Source organism: Elephantulus edwardii, unplaced genomic scaffold (genome assembly GCF_000299155.1).
Source record: "Elephantulus edwardii isolate Elephantulus edwardi_28Jun2011 unplaced genomic scaffold, EleEdw1.0 scaffold00109, whole genome shotgun sequence".
Lineage (NCBI taxonomy): Eukaryota > Metazoa > Chordata > Mammalia > Macroscelidea > Macroscelididae > Elephantulus > Elephantulus edwardii.
The window spans coordinates 4,250,244-4,274,645 of NW_006399859.1; the positions used below are offsets into that span (position 1 = coordinate 4,250,244).

General features: G+C 45.0%; 1 protein-coding gene across 3 annotated transcripts in view; it reads right to left on the minus strand.

Moving 5' to 3' along the window:
- The window catches only part of NAV2 (neuron navigator 2), a 948,472-nt gene that overhangs the window by 329,579 nt on the left and 594,491 nt on the right, over positions 1-24,402 (minus strand). For all 3 annotated transcript variants that reach the window (XM_006892015.1, XM_006892014.1, XM_006892013.1), the window contains exon 2: positions 4,317-4,434. In XM_006892015.1, coding sequence (XP_006892077.1) covers positions 4,317-4,434 — 118 coding nt within the window. The remainder of the gene's footprint in view (positions 1-4,316; positions 4,435-24,402) is intronic.

The window sequence follows — 24,402 nt, forward strand, 5'->3', positions numbered from 1 at the left end:
CATGATCTTCGCAGTTACTAGCTATGCATCAGCAAACTGTACAATGACTAGGGATGAGAGAAGGAGAAGTGATGCCTTTGAGCTGTGGTGCTGGGGAAGAGTGCTGAATATACCATGGGCTGTAAGGAGAACAAACAGGTTCATCCTGGAGAAGGTAAAACCAGGCTGCTTCTTGGAGGCAAGGATTCTTTGGGCATTTTGCAAGGAGAGACCAGTTCTTGGAGAGAGACATCATTTTGGGGAGGATGGAGGGACAGCATAGGAGGGGAAAACCTTGGACAAGATGGATTGATTCAATCACTGGGGTTGTGGGGGTAGGTGTGTCCAGACAATAAGATTGGCTCACGGTAGAGCAGGGTTCAGAGCTGTTGTACCTAGGGTCACTATGAGTCACCAACTGACTCGACACCACATAACAATAACCACAAAGGACATTATGCTTGGCAAAGAAGAGGCTTGGAAAACAAACAAACAAACAAAAACATTGGTTATAATCATGGGCTTACACATAGCACTGACTGTGAGAATGGTGCAAGATTGGACAGTGTTTGGTTTTGTTGTTACTGTGAGTTAAAACTGACTCAACAACACCTAACAACAGCACAATATACACAAATATACAAAGACACCTGTCATTTTCCCCAGAATACACCTACACAGTCCCACTCACATGCATCTATCTATGTATACAGTAAACACTTGTATGATGCAAAAGTATGACTTTGCAATTTTTTAACTGGCACTTGTGTGTGATAAGCACGTTCTTTAAAAGTGAACAGTACACATGCCCAGCAACTCAGAATCCTGGTCAGAGAATAATGCTCTTCCTTCTTGGGAGAGACCTATGTTCATAAGACACGTTAACATTGTATTTGTGTCCCACTGAGTCAGAACCGACCCTTACACGGGCCACCAGAGGGTTTACAGAGGCACTAAATCACAAGGAAGGAGACTGTCCATCGTCTCCCATGGAGAGCACCTGGAGGATTTGAACCACATGTCTTTGGGATTGCAAAACAGCTTCTTCCCACATGCTCTGACTTGGCTATTAAGAAAATGAAGACAGGTAGGAAATGACAATGTTTACCTGTCAATTCAAGTCTCTGTGTGTCTGTTCTCTAAACACAGAGCATGGTGTGGGCTGGGCAGAATCAGGGTCGCCGCCAGTCATGTGCTGACATCTGGCCTTCCCTAAGAGTCCCTGGTCAGAGCGAGCGGCTCCTGGAAGGCTGGGAGAATGCATCTTAGTGGCCCTTAGGGTAGCCTGGGCTGGGCGTCTGGAATGAACCTGAGCTCCCTCCCAGGAATGTCTGTCTAGGAGTTTCATCTCATCTGAATGGACTTAGAGAAGCATCTTTATGAGCAATGGTAGAAACTACTGGTTTATGCTTTTGTAACACCGTATTTAATAAATTTATAACATCATGCTTCCACTTGTTGCTTCTGAGGCTCTAACAAACATGTCTACTCTGTCTTGACATACCGAGACACAGACAGGGAAACGTCATATACTTTCATAGTTTTCCAGGCAGTTGCTAACAAACTGCTATCCAGAAATACTTCATAGTTTGCAAACATGGTTCATATTTGATACCCAACTTGTTTTTTTTAAAAGTATGAGACCAGGCAAAGAAGGCATGGTTGTCCCCATTTTAAAGATGGAGAAACTGAGGTAGCAAGAGTTAAGTGACACTCCCATAGCTGGAAAGGATGAGAGCAAAGCTTGTCAGCATAATCCTTCCTACACTTATCCTCTTGCTTGAGCTGAAAAGTGGGGAAGCTCAAAGCCTTGTTCAGAGTAGCCATGGGTGGGGTAACCCTGCTGATATGGACATCAAAGGCCAGCCCATATGAGTCACTCCTTCCATGAAGACCCATACCTGCAGACGGAATCACGTCTAAGGCTCTGAGCCTTGCCCATGCCTCTCTTTATTCACAACATGGATCACGAGGTCTGACACAGAGTAGGTGTTCACTAAATGTTTAATGAACTGAAGTGAAGGCAGATAGAAACTTATGCTGGGCTCAGTGACTCTAGAAGCAGACAAGGAAAAATATCAGCAGGGAAATACCTCAGAAGATTCAGAAGAATAGTCATGGGGTAATAGGTTACTAAGCCTTCCTTTACCTGAAATACTGGGGGTGGGGGGAGGCTACTCCCTACTCCATAGGGATTAAATGAGAACAAATTTTAAGAGGTTGGTAGGTGTGATGACTAGTAGGAGGAAGAAGATGAAAAAAAAGCAAAAGAATAAGACTAACAAGACTTCAGGTGACCCCTAAACATCCTCCCACTTGGCACTCATTCTTGGCCTTGTGTAATTGTCTCCCCTTGAATGTGGATGTAGATGGTATACAACAAGAAGAAAAAAAACCACACCAAAACCCCTTGAATGTGGGTTACCCACAGTTATGTGACTATGATATAGCCTTGTTTTTAACCAATAGGATAGGAACAGGACAAGAGCTATGGAATACCATTTGCATGGTATAAGACATTCAACTACCTTTATCATAATAATCGGTCCGTATTGCTACTCAATGTGTTCTAAAAATTTCCTCTTACTGAAACTGAGTGCCATGTTTGAAGTCAACATGAGCTGGGTGGGGTCTCCTGCCCTTCCAGAAATGACAGCCCTCAGCCTACAACTGTGAGGAAATGAATTCTGCCAAAACCCTGAGTCCGTCTGTGAGGAAACCTTTCCCTCATTGAGCCTCTCTGCCTTTATTGCAACCTAGCGGGTCACCCAGCTGAGCCATTCCTGACCCACAGGAAGTGAGGGAGAGCAAACGGGTCTCTCTGAAGCTGCTGTTTGTGATGGCTTGCTATTAGGGTGCGGCTGGCTTGAAGAGATGGAGCATCAGTAAACTCTACAAATCTATCTTCACCCATGTTTAATGCAGCATTCCCTATAACTGCAGAGAGTTGGAAAAAACGAAGCGTCCCTCAGCAGACAAATGGCTAAAGAAACGATGGTATAGTCACACAATGGAGTATTATACATCACTAAAAAATGATCAAGAATTTGTGCACTACTGCACACTGGGGTGAGTCTAGAACAAATTAGGCTGAGAAACAGAAGTCAGTCACAAAAGGACAATTCTTGTGAAAGACTAATAATATTAAACACTGAAGAAACATTTACACACAGAACCAATCATGGAAGGTTAACAGGCTGTGAACAAAAACTAATTACCAGGTAAGCTGGGTAAAAGGAATGGCAGTATACAATAAATATTTGATAAGATGTTGTTGTCAATTAATTACATTCATCAACTGTAATTCATGTTATAAAACCTAAGTGCATCAACGACTGAATAAAAAGCCGATATGGCTTATAAACTTTCACACAAATAAAAGAAATTTTTAAATAAAAAGTCAATATGACTTGTAAACTTTCACTCGAAGAAATAAATTTTTTAAAATGTCTCTTAAGCTGGCAGGGAAGTTTCTTCTTCAGTAAGAATGGCAGTTCTGAATTTTAAATAAAGTGAAACCGTGTTTTCAGGCAGAAGCTCCAGAGATTCGAGCAGCGCAGCAACTAGGAGACACTCCTCACCCTGAGGTAACTCACAAGCTTGCGGACTCTGGGCTTCTCCCTGCGCCTTCTTCCTTGGCCTGAGTCTGCTGCCACGGCTGCCAGTGACAACAATCAGCCTAATGCCGCCTAATTGACCTCCTGCCTGCTTGCTTGGTCTGCTCTGGCAGGGCCGCTGGGTGCTTCCCCTGAGCCCCAAGCAGCGCCCAGTGCCCATGTGCCTTCGCAGGAAGAACCCTCACCCCTTCCCACCCCCCCAGCACGTCCCAAGCATCAGGAATCCCACTGCCCCATTCCCTTCCCCCACCATGAACACCAGAGCCACCCTCTCCAGAGTGTAGCCTTTGATTTCTCAGACCCAATTAGAGTTGGCAGGATTACACCCACTCCATGCTGCTTATGTTGCTTGTTTGAAACATTTCCAGAGTAATCTATTAAAAAGTACGGACAGAGGTGAAAGGATGGTGAGAAAAGGGCCAGGAAGATGAGGGAAGGCAAGCAGGGGGGTAAAGACATCCTCCCCTAAACCCTCAGCATCGCTTTCTGGCCTTCGCCAGACTTCCTTCTGCTGTGTGTGAGCTTATTAGGAAAAGTGAGCGGACAGCCGCACTCCCAGAGCACAGAAACCATTTAGAAAAATAAATTATCAACATATGTGTGAGAAGCGCTGCTTATTTCTTAGAAAGAGCTCAGTGTGCTCCCTCCCCTTCACCCTGCTCAACCCCTCTGGTCTCAGCAGTAACTCATGCACCCCCAACACTTAAAATCTGCTCTTACCCACAACTTGGATGATCTGGGCGAGGAGGACACCATCCGTCACATCTTGCTGGAGATCTTTGATGAGGCGTTTGTGGCCTGATTTGGCTAGATAGTGGTTGGCCCAGTCCGTGTAGATCTGCAAGACAGCAAGCAGACTCCGTTAGCACGCCAGTGGGACTCCATCTCTGGGTCTGAGGCAGCTGCCTGGGCTGGTGTGGAAGCCCCTGTCTCGCCTGTGACGGTGAGGCCAGCCAGCACCATTAACATTCAGTGCATTGTGCCGGGTGGGCATTCAGCTAACCATAGCTGGGCTCCAGCCTATTGAGAGATGTGCTGGGGAATGCTAAAGAAAGCTTCAAAACATGCCAAAGCCTGAATGGGGCAGGGGACACGGAACTAAACAGTCTGCTCCAGGCTTGCCTCCAGAGGCTGCAGCTCAAAATGTAAGCAGGCTCCCACCACCCCGCCCCTTCCCATCTTTTTCTCCTGATTAAGAAAACGTATGGGGAAATTACCACCCAATAGGCAAATCTTAATGGGCCACTGGAGAGGAAGGAGGGCTATTGAGTAAGCAGCTTGGGTCCCTAGTAAAGAAGCAAAGTACTGAAACACAGAGCCCCTTCAATTCTCTTGAGTGAGTGGAGTTATTTGGGGCTGCACAATAATCTCCAATTTAATCTATTTAATTTAAAAGCCAAGCATCACTTCCACTGTTGGGATTCTGTGAACAAAACCCAGCAAATTCCAACATCTTTAAACACAACACTGATGCGTGTAGCACTCTGGAAGGTGGATGGAGGGTCACGGACGGGAACAGGAAGGCAGAACCCTTGGGGAACCCATCAGACCTGCTTCTTTGGCCACAGAATCATCAGCACAAGAGACTGGTTTTTTCCCAAACGGGCTGAATGGGCATGTGAAAACAGTATTCGGAAAATGTTCTTCTGAACTGTAAAAAAAACTAAAAATGAATAAACTAAACAATAACACCAAAACCCCTCTCCCTTGATCATGAGTCTTAAACTCCGTGTACTAGTGTGTGCATGTGCACACGTGTGTATCAGGACTTACTTTCTTCCTTCTTCATAGATAAACTGCTCAAAATGAGAACAACTACCTCATCTGGTCCAAGCATTATAGCAACAGGCTTACATTTTAATTGATACTATAAAACTCAACCTACTGCCAGAGTAGAATAACCCATAGGAGTTTTCCAAGGTTGCCGAGAAAGATGGACAGTCCCTTCCTGTAAAGATTCACAATCTTGGAAATGAGATGGAGGGTCACTATGGGTCAGAAACAACTCAGGGGTAGTGGGTTAATCTTCAGTTGATGACTGCTCTTTTTCCTGTGGACCGGCTGGTGGTCCAGACTACAGACACTTCCGCTAACAGCGAAGCACTTAACCACTATGCCACTGTTGTTGTTGTTGTTGTGTGCCATCAAGTCACCTGTGACCCTACATACAGCATCTCTGGACTCTGCCCTGTCCTGAACCAGTCTCACTAATTTCAACACACCAACCCTCATCGAACCAGTTACTGTATCAACCCATCTCATCTGGGGTCTTCCTCTCTGGCACTGCCCTCCACCCTTCCAAGCATGATGTCCTTCTCCAAGGACCAGTCTATCCTGGCCACATGTCTAAAATATGTGAGATGGAGCTTCAGAATCCTTGTCTCCAAGGAGAAACTTGTCTCTCCAAAACAGTTCTACTTGTTTTCTTGGCATTTCTGGTACGTTCAAGACAATTCCATCAAAATGATGAGGTTCATCACTGCACCTCTACTAGGAATTTCAGGAAAGGCACAGAGCAGTGGAATCTATGGGTAGTGAAAATAGTTCCTGTGTGCAGCTATCAACAGAAAGGGTGGAGGTTCCAGTCCCTCTAGAGGTGCTTCAGAAGAATGGCCTGGTGATCCTTCTCCAAAGTCAGCCAGGGGAGCAGAGTTCTTCACTAGCATACATGGGATTGTCACAAATCGGAGTCAAGGTGACAGCAACTCATTTTTAAAGTATTTCTGGAGAATCAGACATAACTAAAAAATGGTCAGCCCCACCTTCAGAAAGCACTTCAGGAGACCTTCCAGACTATGATAAACTATATAGACTATGGAGAAAGGCTTGGTCATCTACTTCTAAAATCAATCAATGGGACTCTGGAATAGCAACAATCATATCCACCAGGAGGAATGGCACAAGACCAAGCCTGCATTTTGGATGGAGTGACTTGATGGTGGTGGTTGCTGATGGTAGACACCATAAATTATCTTAGGGTCCACTGGAGCTCTGGTAGCCTAGTGATAAGAACCTGTGCTGCAACCCGAAAGGCTCACTGTTGAAATCTATCAGTTGTTCCATGGGAGAAAAATGGACAATTCTCCCATGCTATTTTATTGCTTCTGAAAACCAGCTTGAGGGTCAGCTGTGAGTTGTTTCTGACTTGATGGTAAACAACCACAACACCATGCCTGGCTGCCAGCTGGAAGCTTAGAGTCTGCCTAGAGACACAATGCAAGAAAGTTCTGGCAATCTGCTAAAAAAACATGCAGCACAGTTCTACTCAGACATACCTAGAGAAACCATGAATTAGAGGCAGCATGGCTTGAGTACACTAGCTGCTCCCCAAGAAGATGATGAGCAACCTATTGCCTCTGACAGGGTCAGGTGTAAGTCAGTCTGACTAAATAGTACACAACAGCAACACTTGTGGGTGTCAGAACCCTTAAATTAGCTTTTCTAGCCATTGTGTTAGTCCCCATTAGGGGCTTAGTCTCCTTGGGAGAAAGATGAGCAGTCACCTCCTATTAAGACTTGTAGACTGAGAGGCATTATTCTGAGTGAAATAACTCAGTCCCGCAAGGACAAATACTGTATAAAACCATTATTGTAGAATGAGTATGAGGATCCAAGGAGCGGGGTGGAAGCAGAGAAGTGAGGATGGGTGGTGGGAGGGGTGTAAAAGAAATAGGAAGAATCTCTTGTGAAAAACAATGTACTCAAACTTTGTAAATAAAGCAGTGTAGTTTTTTAAAAAACAAAAACAAAACAAAACAGAAAAATTTATAAAACTCAAAAACTCTATAAGGGGAACTGACACTTTGTCATTAACAATGGATTCAACAGGATAGGGCAAGGTTCAGATCTGGTACTGTTCATTGCGTCATTCTGAGTCATAGTTGACTCAATGGCACCTAACAAGGACCTACGTCGAAAGGGATTCAACAGCAGTGAGTCTGAGATTGATATTTTTGTTGTGTTATTATTATATGTTCAGCCAGTTCCAATTCAGAGTGGTCCAATCTACAAAACAATCCCTGCTCCCACTCTCCCTTGTAACTGTTGTGGCACTGGATCGCTCCACCTGGTTAAAGTTTGTCGTCCTTTTTGTTGATCCTGTACTTGACCAAGCATGACATTCTGCCCCAGAAATTTGTGATCAAAAACAACCGTGCCAGAATGAACTTCTCTACAAATTGTTTACAATCAAAAACACTTCTCTTACCCACCCACACTCCACTCCCACATTAATCTCTCCAGAGCTCAGCTCTAATCTTATCACCTATTAAAAAAAAAATCTTTGGGAGCTCTAGCGGCCTAGTGGTAAGAATCTGGGCTGCGATCCCAATGGCTCATGGTTAGAATCCACCTGCTGCTCTGCAGGTAGCACACAAATAGCAGCAGTAAAAACCATATTTTCTTAAGGGAGCTCTGGTGGCCTAGTGGCAAGAAGTTGCACTGCAATCCCAGAAGCACATGATTCAAATCCACCAGATGCTCTGCTGGAGAAGGAGGGGCAATCTCCTCCTGAACCAGTCAGATCTGATTTGACGGTACACACACAAAGAAATAATAAAAAATTAAATTAAAAAAATCTTTAATAGTCCCCCACTTCCCTGTGAGTTAAAGGCAAACCTAATATTGTGATTCAAGATAGTCTCACCATCCATCCTCTCAGACTAGGACATAGCCTGCCTTTTGATTGTGTATGGGGGGGTGTGGGGGGGGGGAGAAGAGGGGAGGATTTTGAAAAGGAACAGAGTCAAGTTGATCCTCAAGTTGGCAAATTAATTTCTATTTACTTAATCTTTCTGGATCTCAATGTTATCCTCTATGTAAGGGGACTGTGCCAAAAATAAGGCAGCAGTTGGCCAACTATAATGAGACCAGATCCAGCTGACCACCTGTTTTTGTAAACAAAGTTGTATTAACACACCACCATCCCCATTCATTATCAATGGCTGCTTTCTTCAACAAAGGGAGAGTTGAACCCTATTACAGATAACTCTTGACCAGCAAATCCTCAGTATTTATTCTCTAGCCTTTTACAGAAAAAGTTTTCAAATCTGTATTATAAAAGATGAGATGAGGAGAGAAGTGCAGCAATGAATGAATGGAAATCCAAAATCTCTGTAAATGTTCATTAAAATTATTTTTAAAAATTTAAAAAAAAAGATGAGATAATCTGCCTATGCATACCAAGTACCCAGTGTTAATTATCAGTACCCTCAGGAAAGCTGGACACACATTGCACTTGGCCATCTCTAAGTGCATGCAACTCACTCTGTATGATGTCATTTCAAATAGTCAATCTCTGTCCGGGGCTACCCTGCCCAGCCTGAAGACTCAGTTCAAATGCCAGGGCTTCCATGAAGTCACTCTTGGTTCCTGATCCACCCTCAGCTGCATATGACCTCAAGAGCCCCCAAAACATGTATTCTGGCATCAACTCACAGCTGCGGCCACACCTACCACCCTCACCACCAGATTTCCTTAGAGGCTGTGTGGTGTTCACCTTTCTCTCTGGTGGCTTTATGGTAAGAAGCTGCACCCAGTTCAAAACTGCCAGCTGCTCTTTGGGAGAAAGATGGGCAATTGACTCTTGTGCAATTAACTGCCTCTGAAAACCTGGGGAGGGTCAGCTATGGGTTGTTTGTGACTCTACAGTATATAACAATAGTCCCTCAGTAGAGAGTGCTAGTGGCCCAGCGAGTAAAGAGCTGCTGTGTCAACACAGGCAGGCAGTTCAAATCCACCAGCTGTCCTCAGGAGAAAAGTGAGCAACCACTTCAAGTTTGATTTACAGCCTCTGAAAACATATTGAAAGGTTGGCTATGAGTCAGTTCTGGCTCAGCAGCACAAAACAGCAATAACCACCATCCCTCCATCCCTCACCCAGGGTTGTTGTTGTGCATCATTAAGTAGGGACTGACTCATAGCTGACTCTCCAGGAGACTGTCAGAGGCCATAAATCCCATGGGAGTTGTATGCCCATCTTCCTCCCAGACAGCAACTGGCAGATTTGAACTGTGTGCCTTTGGGATGACAGCCCAATCCCTTCCATTAAGCCACCAGACCTCCCCAACTGGGACATGACACATGACAAGTGCTTGCTTAGGTGGACTGAATATAAAGAACACAATCTTGAAACTTTGATTATACTTGAGACCCAAATATGTACAGAATCTCTTTATTGATGAAAAAGAGAAGAGTAGGGAAAAAATTACAATGCAGAGCTCTAAGCTCAAGTATCAACAGCCATCAAACAAGAATCATCTTCATATACAGTTCTTCCCCTACCCCTGGGCCTGGCCCCAGTTCTCAACTTTTTGAAGAACTGAATCACAGAAAACATCTGTATTTCTTTAGTAAAGTCTGTTTCAAGAACTATTCTAAAGCTTGACACAAGTGCCATGCATCTTTTCTCCATCTTTATTGTAGCTCCTGTGATGAAAGTCATTCTTCCAAGGAGCACCCTTAAAAGTACACTGGTAACAACATTCTTAGTGATTAGAGACGATCTCCATTGAGTTAATCAACTCCGCAAACAAGGGAAGAAGGCATGTGTCTGATAGATTTGAACCAGAAGTTAAAACAACCAGTTACTCCTTGAAGCTTTGGAGGCTTAAAGGCTGTTGGGTTTTACCTTAAAGTCTGCTCATCCTATCACACGACTTGCACCTGTGCACTTTCAGTAGAAACTCAAATGACAAAGAGCCACACAATAAGAAGGACTAACATCACCATCACCACCCATCAACTCATCCAATCCTGCCTAAGAAGACTCTGGGATCTTTTCACACTAGGATCAGAGGAGACTCTCTTTGGCATGGTTGCTGAGTCAGAGTCGACTCACAGATGACTCTCCATCAGGTATCTCGGGGCGCTGGTGGCTGAAGAAGGAAAAGTATTGCCAACCTAAAAGTGGCAGTTCAAATCCAGCAGCTGTTTCAAAGGAAAAAGACTGGCAATCTCCTATTGTACAATTTACAGATTCTGAAAACCTGCTTGGGGGAGGCCAGTGGGGCTCAACTATGAGCTGGATCTGAGTCCACAGCAACGAGTTGAGTTGTTGCAATTGCACAGAAAGATACTGCTCCTCTTTCTCCTGCAGAGCTGCTGACGGGTTTGAACTGCCAGAGAGGCAAAGGTTCTGGGTTAGCAGCACAATACCCTGTGGACCACACCACCAGAGCTCCTGGGTCAGAACGCTGGAGAAAGTTCATGTCCACCCCAGCGCATCTCAGAACAAAGCCTTTGCTATGTAGTTTGGAGAAGAGGAGAAAGCAATGACCAGACATTGAACACCTATGGTGCACGGATCTTTTCTGATACTCACATGGTCGCCATGAGCTGGGGCTGATTCAATGGCAACTGATTTATGCAAAGAGTGAGATCATGCAGCCACTTCCCTACTCTATCCCTCCACCCTACAGAACCCACCTCTCTCCCCAGCCCCTCTAACCCGATCTCAGTGAATGCAACCATCTTCCAGGCTTCCTGAGAGCTGCTGTCAGAGGCTTCAAGAGATAAAAGGGGAAAGGCAAGCAAAGACAGCTAAACAGTGAATCCATTTTGATTCACTTTATCATCCTTGACAGAATTTCAAGAAGGGTGTCATTTGTTTGCTTATAACCTCACCTTGTTCCATATCAAACAGGCTGAAACCAGAGAAGCGAAATTTTGACAGATCAAGTGAAGTTAAAAAAAAAAGTAATAATGCACCCAACCCTAATTATTAGTTGTGATAAAGAAATGAATAAAAAATTGTACCATGCTAAGTTAATACTACAATTAGCTCTCAAAAGAAGTCAGAAAGCGCTTTATATAAGGAATAATAAAAAAAAAAGTCCTGAGACAATTACATCAGAAATTCTGGAATGGAGCCAGAACACCAAATTATAAATCTGGACCAATATCCCAGTCTGCCTGAAGGATGCACAAGACAGTGGAGAGCATAAAGAAAATAGATGTAGCAGAAAGAAAAGAAAATGTTATCTCCGAGGAGGAAATACCAATTCGGAGAGAAATACAGACGGGTCATTAAGCATCTGAGGTGGTTTACAGTCAATTAATTATAAAGGGATGCTACTGTTTGGCCTCAATTCATGAAACATCATTGTAGACTAGTGCCATGTCATCAGGGTAATATCATTACTGTACCAAACAGTATGTGGTTAAGTGGTTTAGATCTGATTGCTCTGAAACATACACACAAAGATACCGCACAATAGTAGAGTGTTCATTTCACCCATAAATATCACACAAAATGTCACCAATCATTTCACTATCAACATTTTAAAAAATTTAGAACATTGTAGCTAATCTCCAATTTACAATGTATTCATGTTACAACAAATTGCTCTTAAGTATCTAGTTTTTGGTTTGCCACAAGTTACCATTAGTAATGGGTATTGTATATAATGTTGTAGTGTATAATTTGCTGATGTTATCATTCTTCTGTTGAACCCCAAAGGCAGATACAAATTGAGTTTCTAAAGATACTTGCAAGAAAAGGCAGTGATAATGAAAACTAAAGCAAGAGAGTTAAGATTCTCAATGAGATGGGTTGGCTTATGCTCAGACCTAACAGTGATTATGAAGATGACACAGGGATGGGCCATATTACACAAGGTCACTGTGTGCTAGAACCAAGTTGATACCACTTAGCAACAAAAAACAAGGTGGATAAGAGAGCTCTAGTGGCCTAGTGGCAAGAAGCTGCACTGCAATCCCGAAGGCACGCAGTTTGAATCTACCAGATGTTCCACTGGAGAAAGAGGGGCAATGTCCTTCTGTGCCAGTCAGATCTGATTTGATGGTACACAAACACACCCCACACATACCAAAAAAAAGGTGGATAGTCAGTCACCTTACATCAGAACCAACATGCTATGTTGAGGACTACCTGCATTTGTCATCAAGGATGCCCCAGTGGCTACTAAATGATAGTACCAACTGCTACAAGGGAGAACAATGTTATGGTTCTGCTCTGTCTGCTCTGATTTATGTTTGCTATAAAGGTTCCCTCTAACATACTTTGGACATGTTGTGAGGAGAGACCGGTCCTTGGAGAAGGACATCATGCTTGGGAGGGTGGGACGGCGCAGGAGAGGAAGGCCCTCTATGAGGTGGATTGATTCAGTGACTGGGATAATTGGGATGGGAGTGTCAGAGACGGTGTGATTGGCACAGGACAGAGCAGAGTTTAGGGCTGTTGTACATAGGGTCGCTATGAGTCGCAGGCAACTCGACGGCACATAACAACAACAACAACATAAAGGTTCCCTACTGGTATAGAAAGGAAGGGGCAGAGTTTAAATCCACCAGCTACTCTGCAGAAAAAAGACAGAGCAATGTGCTTCCATAGAGATTGTTGTTGGGGAATACCACAGAGTCAGAACCGACCCAAAGCTCACCCTCCAACAGATTTTCAGAGACAAGAATCTTCCCACTCTTCTCCCGTAGCATGGCTGGTGGATTTGAACCAGGTGACTTTGGGATTGCAATGCAACTTCTTACCATTAGGCCACCAGATACCCCTCCACAGAGCTTACAGCCTACGAAATCCTATAGAGCAATGCTCTTCTGTCCTGTAGAGGTCATTTTGAGTTTGGAATAGACTTAATAGCACCGATTATTTGCTAACAATGTAAAGTTGGTGGCACATTCTTTTCTGCAACCTCAGTATTTAGGAAGATGCACGGGAAGTACCTGCCCATGGATGCGGTCACATAACCTTTTAATGACAAAGGGGGGGAGGGGGCTGATATTAGCGGTGGCTTTTTCACACATTTGCTCTTACCAGAGTCTAATGCATCCTCCTCTGAAAGTAGCCTTTGCCTTGGTATTCAAAACCCTGTAAGCAGTGCCTCGGTATACCCTCTCATGTAACCTCTGCAGGCTTTCTTGGACTCCTTATTCATTTTTCTCAATTTTTGTTGTAATTTAAATGACAATTTACAGAGAAAGATTATTTTTCCATTCAACATTTCATAAATCTTTTGTTTCATGACATTGATTACAGCTCCTAAAATATTACAGCCCTCTTCCCACTTGCTCACTACACGTACCGTTTCCATTTACTCTTCCTTCTTACCCATCCCTGCCTTCCAAGCTCTGTGGTGGTGATGGTGTTACTAGGCACAGTCGTGTTGGTCCCAATGCCTAGCAATACTTTGTACAATAGGCTGAAAACCTATCTGGTTCCGTGCCAACCTCACCATCTACTGTTCAGTCACTGGGTCAGTACTTTGCATTGAGGGCCCACCTTTCCGATGGGTAATTGCTACCTATGTGATCTTAAATGGTTAGCTGATTGTTAAGAAGTTTGTCCCTCCCTGGTGTGACTTTTCACCTTATCACTCATTGCTGGTGAGTTGGGACTGATTCATAGCTGACCCTCCACTGGGTTTCCAAGGATATAAATTTCACGGGAGATGATCTATGTTCTCTCTGCAGAGACAACCTTCTGGTTGTATAAACAATTGTTCACTTTCACATACACCAAAAAAGGTGCATTTGATGGGGTATGTATAAATTAAAACATTCTTCTATTGCTGCTCAACACAAGATGTAGTGGTTGTTACATGTCCCTGAGTGTATGATAATTCAAAGTGATGCTACGAACAACAGATCTGAACCTTCTCTACCCTGTGCCACCCTCACGATCTCTGATATACTCGAGCCCATTCTTGGAGTCACTGTGTCAGTTCATTACATTGAGGGTTCTCCTATCTTTGGACGCAGGAGTGGCATCCACTTCCTAAACCACATGCCTCTGGAAACTCTATGAACTTGGAGAAATGACGATAGTTATAGAAAGGCTTCAGGTCTTTTGTTCATAGGGTCACCATGAATGGTGCTCAGCTCCATGGCAATCAACAACAACAACAACAAAACAATTCCCAGCACCATGTCTTTTCCCCAACACTGCTGAATAATGACAAAGGAAAAATAAGGAATAAAGGATGACTTTGAATTGTGGTGCTGGAGAAAAGTATTGAACATCCACAGACTGCCAAAAGAAGAAACAACTTTGTCATGGAGGAAAGTGCCACCAGGGGGCTCCTCAGAGGCAAGGAGGGCCCAACATTTGAGCCTAATGTCAAGAAGGACGAGTCAGTCTTATATGCAATTATCTATATTTGTGTGCCATGGTCAAGTGTCTCTGGTGAGTGGATTAAAAGAACACCTTGTAGAACAAGCCTTGTAGAACAGGGTTTGGTCACTTCCCAGCTGGAAATGTAAACTGGGTCTTGGTCTTTTCATTTGTAAAATGTAACAAATATTTCTTCAAGTTATTGTGAGACTAAAATGAGATTAGCTACACAAAGGTATTAGAATGCACCTGATATGGGGAGCTCTGGTGGCCTAGTGACAAGAAGCTGTACTGCAATCCTAGAGTTACGCGGTTCGAATCCACCTGCTGCTCTGCTGCAATCTCCTCCTGTACCAGTCAGATCCGATTTGGTAAAAGCACACACAAAAAATAATAAAAATTATTAAAAAAAAAAGAATGTACCTGACACATGTTAAATGGTCACTATGTTCAAAACTCCACCAAGTCAGTGATTCACAGCAACCTATAGAGGGCAGAACAGGACCCACCCCACCCCCCCAAAACAATGGGTTACCAAGTGTGTGAAACGTTATGGAAACAATATACCACATCTTTCTGCCACAGAGAGGCTGGGGGTTTGAACTGCTGCACTTTCACTGAGCAGCAGAGAGGAAAACATCAATGTTAGCTGTGATTATAATTACTGCAAAGAGCATCAGCTAAGATGCAATTGTGAGCAAGTTACAAAAACAGCACCTTTTAGTGTCCCCTAACTTACCTGCAAGGAAGGCACTGTTTCTTCCTCCAGGTTCTGAGAGGTAAAAGGACTTCCCAAAGTCACATAGCAAGCAAGCAAGCAAGGCTTGACAGCAGTGACTCTGGATCTCAATGATGCTACATTTCAACTCACAGACCTACACGGGAATCACAAACCACAACGGGTCAAGTCCTATGACTGTGGGAAAAAGAACTCGAGCCAGGCTTCTTGCGCAAATGCCACTACAGTGCCACCTTCTCTAGACCCTGGGAACAGAGCTGGACTAGCAGACCACGGGGTGGGGGTGGGTTGAGGCTGACACTTTCCCATGTCACCAAAGCACCAGACAAACACAATTTCACAACACTGCCACTATCCCAAATACAAAATGCCAATATAACACAAGTTATCATCACGGGCTGTAGGCAAACAGAGAACTCTCAGGGCCAAGCGTTCCCGAATCTGCAGTGGTGCAGAATGAGCTTGAGACCGTGTGCTGTGATGCCAGGACCGTGCCTGGGAATGTCCTCTCAACCACACAAGGCTGGCAGTGTCTGTCAGGAACGTGAATGAGCCACAGCTGGGTGTGCACAGCAACTCGAGATTCTAAAACGGCACCTTGCGGAAAATAAACCAGGTGGGTGAGTATGCCAGGAGAGACTTCTGCTGTCTTAAGTATGAGGGTGTCAGTGCAGCTCACTCCACACCTAGGGTTAACCCACTTTCACGTCTAGGCTCCTCCTTTTCTGTTATTCTCTTCTGCCGGGGCCAGTCTCAGGAAAATCACAACACTCTGCACCCTGTGTCAAAGAATACAAAGTATGCTCCCACTGGTCTCCTCCCCTGAGCACTGCTGTTCGTGTGTGAGTGGTTCTTCTGTTGAGAAACTTCCGTGTCCCAGATGTCTGACACTTGTCAGCTTATCTACATCCCTCCCTGCAACTGGACGAACAGAATCCTTGTGTTTTGCTTACTCCTTTCCAGCTCCCAGGAAGGTGGCTAGCACACAGTAGGTGCTCACTAAATAGTAACTGAATGATCATGCCATTATACATACTGGGCAAAATTCACTCACTGTTGTTAAGTCAAAGCAGACTCAGAGCTGTCTTTTAAGAGACTGTAACTCACACAGAAGTTTGTCCATCTTTTCCCCGTGGAGTGGCTGATGGATCTGAACCATTAGGGTGGCCCCACATTGGGGTTGGCAGTGCAACTCCCTGTGGACTGGGACACCAGAGGTATACTGGAAAAAGAGGATATAAAGGTAAAATAATGTCCTTGGTGGTGTAGCATGTAATATATCAGACTGTTCATCTACCAGTTTGAATCTTCCAACTGCTCTGCAGATGAGTGATAGGCAGTCTCCTCCCATAAAGATTTACCATCTCAGAATCCCGAGGGACAGTCCCTGTGAGTCACAGCTCAACAGTAGTGGGCTGGGTTGGGTTTAGCTCAGTAAAAATCCAGTTAGCTTAGTAAAGTCAACACAGGGTCACTCAGCACACAAGGGTGAGTCTCCATGTAGCCCAAGGTACCTGGCCCCAGGGCCGCCACTCTTCACAGCTGTAAACTGTGTTTCCAGGGCATCCCAGTGACCCCCCTGGTACATCACATAAGGCCAAGCAGGACAAAAGCTGCAATTATCAGTGGTGGCTTCCAAATAAAACCGGGTCCCTCCACTCTGCAGTACTTCCTCCCACCCACACTCTCTGACAGCCAACATCTGGAAATTCAATAAGGATCTTTTCGAGCCATCAGACAGGTGGTCGTAAGCGACAAACCCACACAGTGTTACAGGGCTTTCTTGAGCTTGGCTACACGACTTAAGTAGAACAGTCAGCCAAACCAGCCATCTGTGGTCTGAGCATCCATCCAGGCGCATGAGCTCCAGAGAGCCCGCAGGGGCCAACAGCATGTTGAGAGGCCAGTACTGGTGCTTCTCTGATGGCACCACCCAGCTCAGATGTCTCCGCTTAGCTTTCCAGACAACTTCTCAGAGCTCTTGACCTGCCTACCCATGACTTTTCAGTCCTCAAGGGAATCTGGCAGGTTGCTTCATCCCTGAGCCTGTTTCTTCTTCTCAGGATTATTGACTGGATAAAGGAGACCATAAGATCAAAAGGTACACACACACATGTGGACACAGAATATGCAAAGCCTTTGTGATCGTGGGCAAATTACCACTCTCTGAGCCTCAACTTCCACTTCTGCAGAATGGAACAATAATCAGGTTACCTCACCGGTCTGTTATGAGGACTGTGAGGTGCTTGGCCCAAAAGCTTTAAATGTTAAGTGTCCTTCTGTGCTTTCCTTCCATGTCCCACCCACAAATCAAGTCAGTAGGAACGCACCTCGGGCTCCATGCCGCTTTACCTCTCTGTGCCTGCTGGCAGGTCGTGTCTCGTCAGTCTCCCCTTAAGCCCTCCACTCGGTAGACGTTTCTTCTTCTAGGGATTAATCCCAATCACTAGACGGCTCTAAGTTCTCTGAAGTTCTCTCCAGAAACTCCAGACTTAATTCCACCAACTCAATTTCAACTCATAATGACCTCCACTGGGTTTCTGAAGTGTAAATCTTAAATTTGAGGCCCATCTTTCTCCCAAAGAGCAGCTGGTAGATTAGAATGCCTAGGGGCCCTCGGATTTTTTGTTATCAATGCAACATACTATGGACGGCACCCACAGAACGCCTGATGTCCTAGGGCTTCGCAATTAATACAGCCCTCTGAGTCCCAGCTCCCCAGCCTTGGTGCCTTTTGAAAGGTTTCGGATTGAAGCCAAGAACGACACTGAGGTAGAAACATTTATCAAGGTTGATTGCACGCTGGGCTACTCAGCAAGGGGAGTAGCCCTGGGGGCTAGGCTCGGTTTATATGGGGTCGTTGCAGTGGCTCATTGGGGCATCAAGTTTCTGGTCTTGGGAAACTGGTTCTGGGAAATGTCCTGACAGGATTTCTGAGTTCTGGTTTTGGAAAATGTCCTGACATAGGATTTTCTGGTTTTGGAAAATGTCCTGACATAAGATTTTCTGAGTTCTGGTTTTAGAAAATACTCTGAAATAGGATTTTTGAGTTGAATTCAACCTCCATTTTGATTTTTAGCCTAACACACATTTGTAGACATGTTCCTCTTTTGCCTACAGTTTCTTCTCCACTGCCAACACCTGGTAAACACCCACTGATGTTTTCAAATCCAGGTCACACGTCATTCTTTGTAAAGCCATTCTCAAACCTACTCTCAACAAGAATGATCTGTTCCGCTTTTGTGGCCCCCAAAGCATTGTGCACACTCCTTTACAATGGCTGCATAACTAAATTTCCCCTTCTCTCTTCCTCAGTCAGGCAGGTGTGTCTTCAAAGTTTTACACACATCTGAATCAGGAGCCCTATGTCTAATCACAGGAGCCGAATACACAAACAGTACTTTGGGCATGTTATTAAGAAGGGTCAGTCCTTGGAAAAGGACATCCCTCTCAGAAAGGTCAGAGGAGGGAAAGACCCTTCAAGGAGAAGGAATGACAAGGTGACTGTGAGGTGAGCCTAGTCCCTAAGAGATGGTCAGGATGGCACAGGACAGGGCAGGGTTCAGATCCATCCTTCAACAGGGTCACTATATAGTCAACATGAAGGCATCTAACAGCAACAAGACTTACTGATAGGTGAACAGATAGATGGCCATTCAGATGAAAACGAAGAAAGAAGGTAGGCAGGAAGTCAGAAAGAGGGAAGAGAGCTGAGAGGGTGGACAGGTGAGTGTTCAGATGGATGGGCATATGGATGAAAAGAACTGATGAATGATTCCATGGGGAGATGGGTGGACACACGGCTAAATGGATGGGACGAAGCATGATTCTATTCCACTTCACTGACTAAACCATAAAGTCTATGAAATTAGGAGGATGTCTCATCTATCTTTTAGACCAGTCACAGAATAGGCAGACAAGGATTGGTAGGTAGTACTTTGCTGTTGGAGTAGTAGGACTCACTTCTCTGTGTGTGTGTGTTTATCTTTGTATTTTCCACTCCGAGTGACCTCTTAGTGGGGAATCATCCTATTGAAATCTGCAAATGCCACCTACCATGATTTGTTCCCTGGGGAGCCAATTGTTAGGCACCTAGGGTAGGTGCAGGTGTGCCCCATTATTTATTCTCCCCACTCCCCACTGACAGGGAGATTTCTATTGTTATGCAGGATGGTGGGTATGAGAATGCAAATCTGGAGAGTAGTTGTTGTTGTTATGTGCCCTTGAGCGAGTTGCTTGCGACTCATAGTGACCCTGTGCACAACAGCCCTAAACTCTGCTCTGTTCTGTGCCAATCGCACTGTCTCTGACACTCCCATCCCAATTACCCCAGTCACTGAATCAATCCACCTCACAGAGGGCCTTCCCCTCCTGCGCTGTCCCTCCACCCTCCCAAGCACGATGTCCTTCTCCAAGGACCGGTCCCTCCTTACAACATCCAAAGTATGTTAGACGAAGCCTCAGAATCCTTGCCTCCAGGGAGCTGCCCGGTTTAACCCTCTCCAGGATGAATCTGTTTTCCTAGCAGTCCATGGTACCCTCAATACTCTTCTCCAGCACCACAGCTCAAAGCTCTCTCTCAAATCTGGAGAGTAGATAGAGAGTTAAAATGTTTTGCGTGAGAATAAGAATTCTGGGATGGAGGTAGAGTCTAGAATTGAGAAGCAGAAAAGCTGGACTATGTGTGACAAGGTCATGAGGCACTTGATGTCAACTACGATGTAAACTCTTTCACCTATAATCTATGTTCAGTAAAATCTGTATTCTTTCTAGGACAAGCGGCGTCCTTCTGCCAAATACTGCTTCCATCTGGGTAGAAGGACAGGAGTGAGCAAACCGGAGTCATGATTAGGTTACTCTCGGTTAAGGGGCTGCCAGGATTTATTAGTAGGGTAAGTGACCTCATAGTATCCCTTAGCAGCACCTGGCAGAGAACTTGGCATTGAGCACTTGCTCAGTTTTGGCACTGGCCCCCCAAGAGCAGTTCCGAAGCTGCCAAACCCCTCTCATAGCCCATCCACTGACCTTATCTCCACAGAGGTGCTCTAACTGGACCTGGCCACCCCTGAGGTCCCCGCATGCGTGGGCACTAGTTCTGATTGATCAGAACAATGAAAGCTTACCTGATTCATGTCCCATTCCATCCGGCTGGTACCGTTCCGGGGATGCTGCACGGCAGCAAAGGGCTGAGTGAGTCACCGGCAGCAGTTAACATTTGCATTGTCAATGGAGCCCTCATGGCTTTAACCCCTCGAGATTAATGGGAGGAAATGTAATCACTCTAGCAAGACTGGGAGAGGCTTTCTTTTTTTATGGTAAAAGGCTTTCTGTTGTTGTTGTTAGGTCTGTTTGGGTGGAGTTTTCAGGATCATCTCAAGCCCTGCAGGTAGATAGCTATATTCCCAGTATATTGCTTAATAAAATTAACAACACCCAGGGCAATTTGTGTAACTCAGGGTGATCATTTAAGAATGTCCCTTACTCAGGAAACCCGACCAGCAGATGAGAGTTAAAGGATTTCCCCTGGAGCGGAGGTGTCAGGTTTCAGGAAGATTGCACAGTGGCCTGATTTATCAAGAGGCGTGTGTGGGGAGCAGTCCAAGCTCTTTCCTGAGTTATACGTGTGGTGGGCTGTGACTGAAGACAGGGCAAAAGCCAGGTAGAGTGGAGTCCCCGTCCGGCGTTTACAGGAGAAATAAAGAGGCTGGATCACTTTGGGTCATAGAAAATGCATAAGGGTAGAGTGTCTCCTTATTACATCTTCATGTGCAAGCTAGTTACCACAGAAGAGACAATTTGCAAGAACTTCCCTGAATCTTATTTTCATAGTAAGGATAAAATATCATGTAATGGTCAGAAGAAAGAAGGCAGATCTGGGATCATATCTTAGTTTCACCAATTTCTTACATTTATATGGACTCATTCAAGTCTAGTACACTCGTTTCTGGAGCTCAGTTTCTGCATGCGTAAATAGAGATAGTAATAGTATTTACAGCATACATTAGGGAGCTCTGGTGGCCTAGGCCACAGGGAATTTGTACAGCAAACCCAAAGACTGTGCCCCCCTGGTGGTTCGAATGTTCCAGCACCTATTTGGGGAAAGATGGGCTATCTGGATGGTATACAGCTTTGGAACCCCACTGAAGGGTCAGCTATAAATTGGTTCTGACTCAAAGGCAATGATTTTGAATATGAATGCACACACTGGTGTTAGGATTAAATCAGGGGTGCTGAAACATGTTAAAACCAAAATAAAAAAAGTTACAAAGCATCGCTGAGCATGTGCATGTAAATATTGACAGAGTAGGTATTGGAGTAACATTAGAGCATCTAACATAAATAGATATGTACAGGACTTGGCAGATACCGTTATGCCATTTGTGGGAAAATTTTCACTCAAGTAACAATAAAAAGTAAAATATAAGAACCTCTGGACAGTAATTCCCAGCAGCAGCTGGTGTCACCCTGTCCCAGGAACACGATGCCCTGCTCCTTCTCAAGCTGAGAACCCCATTCCTTTCTCAGTGACTCCACGACCACAAGCCTTGACTATTGTGGCAGAATCTTGTGTCCCAGGCCCCTCTTCAATCCAGATGTCAGCACTCTCAGACCTCGGGCGTCTTGGGCATTTTTGTGTTTTATTTGCTTATAAAGGGCTTTTACTAGAAGACGAACAGATATCAAGCTGGCACCCAGGAAAGAGGAGTGTCTCCCTACCCAGGAACAACCTGGCCCAGAGCACAAAAAGAACAAGTACAAAGACACAATTTATTCTACAAAGCCCTGGGGGAAAGTCCTGATTGATTCATCTCAAACTCAGAGAGAAGAATAATAAAGTCCTAACAATGCTGCCTCACATCTGCAGAACTTAAAATGTATAAACCTCTTCTCTGGACACCACTGAGGCTGAGTCTCAGCACAATCTTGGTAAAAGGAGCCGGCTCTCAGTCTCCCACTGTCACAGACAAGGAAAGTGACATTTCACTCGGACAGAGGTCAGAACGAATACTACAGCTAGATAATCTAGCGTAATCAAGAAACCCTTGCACATACAGCAGTTACCAAAATCATGCCGGATCACTCAGATGGCCAAAATAGGGGAAAAGTTCTAGAAAGCTCTGGAAGGAGTCTTCTCTTCCCAAGATTATGTGAATTCTGTGTCTCTACAGCCAGTTTGCGCAAAAGGTAGAAATATGCAGGCAGTAATGGGAGATACTTTTATCAAAGATCATATCCACACACCAAAACTTCCTCCTACTGAAACATCGATTTTCAAAATCCTACCTCAAAAGAAATCACTTCCACAGGGCAGTGACTTTAGATTTCAGGAGTGAAAAAAGTAAAAATCCAGTCACTAAATGCACATATCCTGGGTAGAATTAGACATCTAAAGCCAAAGCCAGGCCACTCTGTCCAAATATTTTTAGTAACAAGGAGAAGGTAATGTTTTAAATGACTGAAACTGAACCCATTGTTCATAACCACTAACGCTACAGATCACTGTCCCCTCCGCTCCATCCCTGGTTTATACAACTGTATTTTTTTTTCAGGCTACCAATAACACTGAGACAGACGCCTCTCCATGTTAGTGCTGTCAAGTCAATCTCGACCCCAAACAACCCCATGTGACAAGCACAACTGCCCCAAATGGTCTTCTTGGCAGTGGTTTTTATTAAAGAAGCCCTGGAGGCACAGTGGTTAAAATAACCTGCTGCTAATCCAAAGGTCAAGGGTTCAAACTCACTAGCTTGCTACACAGGAGATAGATGAGGCAGTCTGCTTCCATAAAGATTTACAGCCTTTTAAGCCTGTAGGGCAGCGCTAATCTGTCCTGAAGAGTCAATATTGAGTCAGAATCTGCTTGATGGCAATGGGTTTCACTTTTTTGTTTACTCTTTACAGAAGCCAATCTCCAATTCTTTTTCTTGTAAAGCTCATGGATTTGAGCCACCAGCCTTTCAGTTATGAACCCAGTGCTTAACCACTGGGCCACCGGGGGCCTTTGATCCTTCTCTACCTACTCCAAAAATACAACTCTTGGTCCTCCCCTTGCATGGACACATCAAACAAAAGAGCAACACAGAGTGGCAGTTAGCTCATAAAAAGCATTCTGCAGATGAAAGGCCTCTGGAGTGCTGGCCATCTGAGTCCAATTCAAACAAGCTCTCCCCAGAGGCCCCACCAAGGTCCCCAGTGGTTGCTTACCACTTTATAATGGTCACAGGAATCGCGGCTTTTGCCCCGGGCAGGAACCCATAAGTTGATGCTTATAGGCATGGCTAACTCCACAGCAGCGCAGCCCCAGCAGTCAGCGGCCTGCACCCTCTCCCGTGGGGTGCCTAGTTCAAAGCAGTGTGGAGGCGTGTGAAGCCCTGAAGGTTAATTTTAGCTGAAGTCATGCAACCACTGTGGTCAGATTTTCTTACACAGGCCATCTCCTGAATAGCGGCAGCTTATGTTACCTCAGCCCGCGGGGCGGGCCTCTGGCCCTCGGCCCTGGCTCCAGCTCACTCCAATTCGCCCTTCCCCGAATCCCCCACCAAACCCTCTTTGCCCCACAAAATAACCTGACTCTCTCATGTTTACATTTTCATGACACATTCTGGGGTGGGTAAGTCACTGGTTCCAAACAGACCTGAGGAAAGGCTCCCTCCTCACCCCCCTCCTGGCAGAGGCTGGGCAGGGAAAGTGGGCCTGGGCTGCACATTCATCACTTCAACCATGTGCCGTGGCCGCTGAGGCTGCACCAGAGCCTAGGCTGCGAGCTGTCACCTTCTGTGGGCATTCTGACAATCACTGGTGGAGCGGTCAGTGACATGGTACCTCTGCACAGCTTGTCCTTTGTCCTTGTTCTTCCTTTGCCAAATTCGCTGTCAAAGGGAGAACAACAGTGTTTGTCCTTAACCTAAAACGAGCTGCTGCTGAGCTGATTACAACTCACAGTGACCATGAGGTTTTTAGTAACTGGTTTTTCAGAAGTTGAT